At 42.3% G+C, this 7,765-nt stretch overlaps 1 protein-coding gene across 1 annotated transcript; it reads left to right on the top strand.

Moving 5' to 3' along the window:
• The first annotated feature begins 270 nt into the window (after window positions 1-270).
• On the top strand, window positions 271-3,188 carry snai2 (snail family zinc finger 2). The gene is made up of 3 exons (XM_055634102.1): window positions 271-662; window positions 910-1,503; window positions 2,556-3,188. The coding sequence occupies exons 1-3, from the start codon at window positions 584-586 to the stop codon at window positions 2,735-2,737; spliced, it is 855 nt and encodes a 284-aa protein (XP_055490077.1). The 5' UTR covers window positions 271-583; the 3' UTR covers window positions 2,738-3,188.
• The last annotated feature ends 4,577 nt before the right edge of the window (window positions 3,189-7,765 follow it).

Below are 7,765 nucleotides of genomic sequence, written 5' to 3' on the forward strand. Positions count from 1 at the left end.
TTTAGGAGAGGAATGCGGCGTTCTCCGCGGGGGCAGCAAGTCCTGACAACGCCGACTCTCTCTCCGCCCCCGCCCGGGCAGCACGTCTCACCCCCAGCACCTGTCGCTTGGCGCAAGTCCCCCCCGCCCCCCGCTCCCCGGATCCCCGCCCCGCTGCCTGCTCCATTGGCCGGGGCCGCACGACAGATGCAAATCCGCGCAACGCGCGCCTTCCCCTTGCACCTGACTCGCGGGTATTTACAGCACATTGCAGGAATGCTCCGCACTCGCGGGTGCTGCACCGCCCTCTCCTGCAACGCTTGCTACAAGACCACCGGCAACCCATCCATCCATCCATCCATCCTACCATCCACCCACCCCCCTCCCCCTCCTTTCCTCAAAACTCACCAGCAGTAACTTGCCCGCTGCAGCGAGAATCCCTCTCCAGCATCAACACGACAACAGCAGTGGCAACTTAAAAGAAAATAACGTGTTGGCGTTTTCGTCCAATAACCTCAGGATTATTTTGCCGTGATATTACTTGCATCTCTCCCCGACCACCCACCCATCATCTCCACCCAATACCTCCACCCTTCTCCCCAGGATGCCGCGATCATTCCTAGTTAAGAAACATTTTAGCACCAGCAAAAAGCCAAATTATGGCGAACTGGACACGCAAACAGGTAACTATGCTTATATTGCATTATGCTCTGTATATAAACTATTGCAGTTATTATCTGAAGAAATAAAGCATATGAATGTTATGCTTGATGCAAATATTCTTAAAATAATGCACGTTTTATTTTGGTATGAAATACTGTTAAACTCAATGGCAGCAGATGGATTGTTTGAAGTTGCTTTATTTGAATAGACATCGTGCTTGGAAATGACACCGGGGGTATCATGGTGTGTTTGTGTCTTGTTTTGCAGTCATCATTTCTCCCTACCTGTACGAGAGTTATCCGAGGCCGATCATCCCTCAGCCGGAGATTTTGACTTCTGGCGTTTACAATCCCGGGAGCGTCTGGAGCAGCGTCTGTTCGGCCCTGCTGCCATCTCCTGTCCCCAGCGATCCCGTGCCCGCCTCTGAATATACCGCCGTTCAACCTTCGCCCCTGAGCAACGGGAGCATGTGCCCGGCCGCCCACCTCAGCCCCCGGCACCAGTCCAAGTGCGAGCGGCTCGCCGGTGTTGCCAACGGCTCGGAGACCTCGGGCAGCGACGAGGAGGAGAGGATCGGCCGAAAAGGCTTGGGCGAGAGCGCCTCGGACGCGGAGAAGTTTCGATGCAACTTGTGCAGCAAGGCGTACTCCACTTTCTCGGGACTGGCTAAACACAAGCAGCTCCACTGCGACGCCCAGACGCGAAAATCCTTCAGCTGCAAGTACTGTGAAAAGGAGTATGTCAGCTTGGGAGCCTTGAAGATGCACATCCGGACCCACACACTGCCCTGTGTGTGCAAAATCTGTGGCAAGGCGTTCTCCAGACCGTGGTTACTCCAAGGGCATATCAGGACACACACGGGTGAGTAGCTTGAAGTGTAACGGAATGTTTGCTAACTAAGCCGCGCCGTTTACCTGTTTTACTCGTGTGTAAGCAAAATATAAAACATATAACCCCACAAACTATGTCATTGGTCGTGATTCCTGGCAAGGATCAAATTGGATGCATCCTCGGGATGAGCAGTTGAGCAAAGTCGCACTGCTTATCTAGTTTACGATTATTGCAACCCTTAGAGAGAAAAATGACGGAAAATGAGCAGATACCAAGTTCTTTTGAAAAGTATTAAAATCATGGAATTCATTTTTACGGTGCATTTTAGCGGAAGGTTTTTAATAAGTATTGCCTGATTTGCAAGGATGTACTCAAAGACACAACAGAAATCATTGTTTGAGTTGCAAATGAAATGTTGTGGCTGTAAGATTGAGATCGGTCTCCAGGCTGTAACTTCAACACTGCCCCAACAAAGAATATGCATTTTTTTCTCCAGAAAAGGCAGCGCAGTTATGTTGGTTAGACCCCTGGTCTAAATGCACCTGCCACCAAAGGACATCATTAACATTTCCTTCCTACTATATGAGTTATCAACTCTCAACGAATATTTGGCAGCTGATTCAACTTTAGAACTTCGGTACCGTATGGGCCCATCGGCTCACAATGTTTGCGTTGAACATAATACCATGTAAAACTAATCTCATCAGCCTGTGCATGATCCATATCCCTCTATCCCCTGCACTTCCCTGAGTCAATCGAAAAGCCTCTCAAACGCCACAATGGTATCTGCCTCCACCACCCTGGCAATGTGTTCCAGACCCCCACCACTCTGTTTAAAGAAAACTGCCACACCTCCATTTATGAATGAAATTCAAACTTTAAATTTTATTATAATAGTTTATAAATATATGTACTCATTCCATACAAGTTCATGGTATTTAAAACTCATTTTATTCATGTAATTGAAGTACGATTGTTTCGCATGAGGAGACAGAAACAAGCTCTAGAAATTAGTACAGCAATTGTGATTTACTCTTTGACAAATCTGCAAAATAACTGAATAATGTTTTTATTCCATTCAGGTGAGAAGCCTTTCTCTTGCCCACACTGCAGTAGAGCATTTGCTGATCGATCTAACCTGAGAGCACATCTACAAACTCATTCAGATGTGAAGAAATATCAGTGCAAAAACTGTGCCAAAACTTTCTCCAGAATGTCACTTCTTCACAAACATGAAGAATCGGGATGTTGCATAGCACACTGAGAAACATGGATTATATTAAGGACTAATTATGTTTGCAAGCTCACTATACTAACTGCTCTCTGTTCCATCAAGATATAATAATTTTCAATTCCTGAAGCGACCTTTCATAATTTACATGTAGGGAACAAGTCTTGAAAAAATAAGTTGTGATTAAGAATATTCAAACTATGCACAGCACCACGAAGTGCAATATCATTTGGAATAATTCCTTTGTGCCTTCAATCAATGCAGCTGCACATTGCGTGACTATATAATGTAAATACTCTATTTTTGTATTTGGATTCATTAAATCAGAAAATGAACTAAATGCAGAAGTGCAACAAGACAAGGTTAATGACAAAGATTTATTTGTTACAGCCTGCACGCTGATATGTTTAGCCATGTATTTTTCACCTACTTTTTATTAAAAAAAACATGTTTTGACTTTATAATAAAACTATTTTTAAATATCTCGTACTGTCATATCCGTCTACCAAATGTCAGGGAATGGGATGTTAGGCGTCAGCCAGACCTCAGCATACGAATGTCCCAACAGGATGGGTTTTGTTTCTGTGAAGTCCTGATTGTTAATTACCATCTGTTTCAGATCAAAGTGTAAGGTATTTGGATCCACTACGCACACCACAGGACACTGTTCAGGAAATAATAATTTTCCTGTTCAGGTGTCTCACAAACTGGAAAGTAAATTGAATTGTACCCCTTCTGAAATGTTTAACACATAAACAGGCTGTTAAAATACCTGCCTATTAAAAGGAAATGCATAATGTCTTCATTAGACCGGTGGAAAGATTATGTAAGGCCTCCATATCATAAATAATGATAGACACAAAAAGCTGGAGTAACTCAGCGGGACAGGCAGCATCTCTGGAGAGAAGGCATGGGTGACGTTTCGGATCGTGACCTTTCAGACTTCTTCTTATCGAGTCCACATCACAAGATTAGAAATTGTTCAGCCAGAGCTGAACACACTCATTGGCATCTGCATACAATGGCTTCTTGTGCGTAGTGGTGGAAAGATTGGTGGAAATAGGGCCGCGACGTGAACACTCTTTTCTTGACCCCTTCTTCAGACTGAGTTACTCCAGCTTTTTGTGTCTTTGGTTTAAACCAGCATCTGCAGTTCCTTCTTACACATATCATAAATAATGTCTGACCTTTAAATCTGTGAACTATATTCATTTTTGCTTTGGAGTGTTCCTCGTTTGAATTGTGATTCTGTGCACAATTGGAAATTATGTATAAACTTTTACACTTGGCCTCATCTATTTATAGCAAAGTTTTGCCTGCCAAAAACCATGGATACATATGCTCATTGTTGGATGTGAGCTTCCCCATTTCTCCTCAAAGTCAAAGTCAAAGTTGCCTTTATTGTCATTCAGACCTTGCGGTCTGAACGAAATGTTGTTGCCTTGCAGTCCTACATATAGTAAAAAATGACAAAAACACACAATAAACACAAATTAACATCTACCACAGTGAGTTCACCAGGCACCTCCTCACTGTGATGGAAGGCAAAAGTCTTAAGTCTTTGTCTCTTCCCTTTGTATTCTCCCTCTGCGCCGGGGCAATCCAGGCAAGAATTACAAGAATTAGAGCAACTAATTTATTTATTAAATATATTGCAGCAGGATTGCAGCAAATATATTCTCTCCAAGCATGTTAACTAGAGATTCTTACCAGATTCCAGGATTTCCCAGTTTTGTCCATGGACATGCTCCTTCCCATTGTAATTTTCATAATTTTTTGCACAATGAATTCCAGAAGTTTATAAAAATGTAACATTAGTATCACATTCATCTAACAGTGTGCTTGCCATCTGCTGAGCTAATGTATATAACTGGATCAACGTATACAGTCAGATGTGGATTAGATTGTCTAAAAAACAAAGTCTAGTCCACAAAAATGGAGAGACGATGTCTTTCTATACCAAGTGAGAAGAATGTGAATTGCCACTTGAGAGATAATCAAGTTACAAACTGACATGTGGAGACAGGAAATAGTATAGTCTTAACAATTTAATGTAATCTTTAACAATCCAATTAACATATTAAATCATTCAATTCTGCACTTGATTAAGAGTATTTTGAGGGGTCCTTTCCAAATATTTAAAAAATGTTGGTCAGGATAATTATTTGTCTGTCACTGAATTAACACCTGCCATTTAATTGACTATTTGGAATGTTTCAGGCACTTATGGCTAACTGGGCAGTGCAAATCTTTCATATCTGAGGAAAATACAAGTATAAATCTTTCAGCCTTTCCAAATCTTTCCAAAGCTGGTTAGGCAATAGGCAATCTGACTATCAAATTCTGATGTCTTAAACAATGAACCAACATTGCCTGTTTACTTTAGACCAGAGTCAGAATTTCAAACAATGGGCTTTATTTCTCCCTGGGGGGAGGGAGAGAGAGGAGGGATTGATTTGATAGACGTGTTAGTGTAAATCGTGGATTGATTGGATCAATTGAAGACTCCAGTAAAGGCTTTACATAAGTCTGTGTGCTTTCTGTTTGTGAAATTATCAGATTAGCTTGAAAAGTAGCATGTAATTAATATATTGATCTGGAATCTCACACAGGCATTGCATTGAAGGTTTATGTTTTGCCTTTTTGAATGGTTTCTAATCTATTCTGACTTAAAATTTGACAGTCATCTGTGCACAGCAAAAACAAAACTAATTTCACTTGGAAGTTATTAAATCACAGCACTACCAGTGCAAAATCAAACACTTTAATCTATTTCCAGCTAGACCTCAATTGCAGGAAATGGCACAACAAGCTACTTAATGTAAATGGCACCAGTTAACTTGTCTCTGCATGTAGTTGATTGTTGATACATTCAACTTGCAGAAATAGAAGTTTATCTTTGTTAAATAGTCTAAAGAAAGCTTATAATTTACAGCCCCTAGATACTTCTTAGTAAATTTAGTAATATCTTTTATTATAAATTGTACTTTTTAAAAATTCTTTGGCATAATATTTCTTATAACATTAAGTCTTTAATATTTTGCATACTAGTATAAAATTATGGAACATTAAAACAGTTAATTTAAGATTAAAAACTACTTTAACTACACAGCTATGTACCATTAAATGACAGATTTCATATACATGCGTAGGAAGGAACTCAGATACTGGGTTATGCCAAAGATATACACAAAATGCTGCAGTAACTCAACGGGTCAGGCAGCATCTCTAGAGAAAAAGTGTTAAATATACATTATGATTGTATACTCTGGATGTGCATCAGAGCTAACCTGGACACATACCATTAAAGATATTTGTCTTTCACACATGAAGGATGTCTCATGTATGTAAGGACTATATAATAAATAGTGGGAATGCATTAGTGAAGTAATTAAACAAAATTCCAGAGTTAACAATAAGCAGATTGACTGACATTTTCCATGATCATGGCTCTGTTACATTTCCTTCCTCATATTTCCAACAACCAGTGATATTATCAACCATACTTGGTACCTCAACCTCCCTCTCTTCTCTGGCTAAATGAAGATTCTGAATTGGTTCCCACTTGCTCAACTAAATCTTAGCCAGCGCACCTCCAACAATGGTTTCCTCTGGAACATCCAACAATCTATCCAGACTCCTCAGCTACATGGTCAGTCCCTTCATGGCGATGTCCATAGTCAAAGGGGGTCCCCCCATATGCTGACAACATGCTCTCCCCTACCATTTTTGAAACTTCCACTGGCTCGGTATTATCATCAGTCTGCTTATCCAACAGAAAAATATAAACACACTGTCTTTATGTAATGCCTTTTTGCGAGGTACTGCACGGTTCTTTACAAAAGAATATCCAGTCTAAATTTTGCATGGGAGATATTGGGGTAGGTAACCAAAACTGTCAAGAGAATACATCAATAGATGTATTCAAGAGCGAGTTAGATATAGCTCTTAGGGCTAACAGAATCAAGGGATATGGGGAGAAAGCAGGAACTGGGTACTGATTTTGGATGATCAGCCATGATCATATTGAATGGCTGTGTTGCCTCGAAGGGCCAAATAGCCTACTCCACCTATTTTCTAGGTTTCTAGGTCGGTTTCAAGAAACATCTCTAAAGAAGTAGTAGAGACACAGACGTTAAGGGAAGGAATCCAACACAGGACCTGGGCTGTTGAAGACGGTGGTGATGAAAACTGTATATGCCCGGGACGCCAAAATTAAAGATTTCAGGTTTCATTCAAAATAAACCTACACATGGAAAAACTCTTTCTTGCAAGTAAATTGCCATACTGGAATGAGATTTCAGAGTGTTTTGAATCACCAGTAAACTGCACAGAATCCAAACAACCTTTATTGGACTGTGGTTCCTCCAGTTGGGAAATGAGCTCAATCAAGCACACTGTGCTGATGCCATCACCAATTTAACTCTGCTGTAAACTGAACTTTGAATCCTACATTCACTGATTCACAGAAAATCCTGACTTCCAGCTCAAACATTTTCTCTCCACTCATTGAATTGAATTGAATTGAATTGAATCCTTTATTTGTCATTCAGACCTTTCGGTCTGAACGAAATGTCGTTGCCTGCAGCCATACATGTAATAATAAACAACACACAATAAACACAAATGAACATTCACCACAGTGAGTTCACCAAGCACCTCCTCACTGTGATGGAGGCAAAAGTCTTAGGGTTGCTGTCTCTTCCCTCCTCTTCTCCCTCTGCGCTGAGACGATACCCCACCGGGCGATGGTAAGTCAGTCCCGCGGTTCAAGCTCCGCGGCCCAGGGGTGGTCGAAGCTGCCGCCCTCCAGTCCAGCGGACACAGTTGTTGCCACGGGAGCTCCGGAAAACAGGCATCAACCTGTGACCCGCGAGCTCCCGATGATGTCATCCACTGGCCCGCGGCCAAGCCCCGGTTTCAGGTCGCCGCCGCCAGAACGCCGCCTCAGCCGCCGGAGCACCGTCTCTGCCCCGCACCGGGCCGCCCACACGGGAGTGCCTCAGCCCTGCACCGGGCTGCCCCCACGGGAGCGCCTTCCAGCCGGGAGCCGGGCCGCCC

Source organism: Leucoraja erinacea, chromosome 4 (assembly GCF_028641065.1).
Source record: "Leucoraja erinacea ecotype New England chromosome 4, Leri_hhj_1, whole genome shotgun sequence".
In the NCBI taxonomy this organism is placed as follows: domain Eukaryota; kingdom Metazoa; phylum Chordata; class Chondrichthyes; order Rajiformes; family Rajidae; genus Leucoraja; species Leucoraja erinaceus.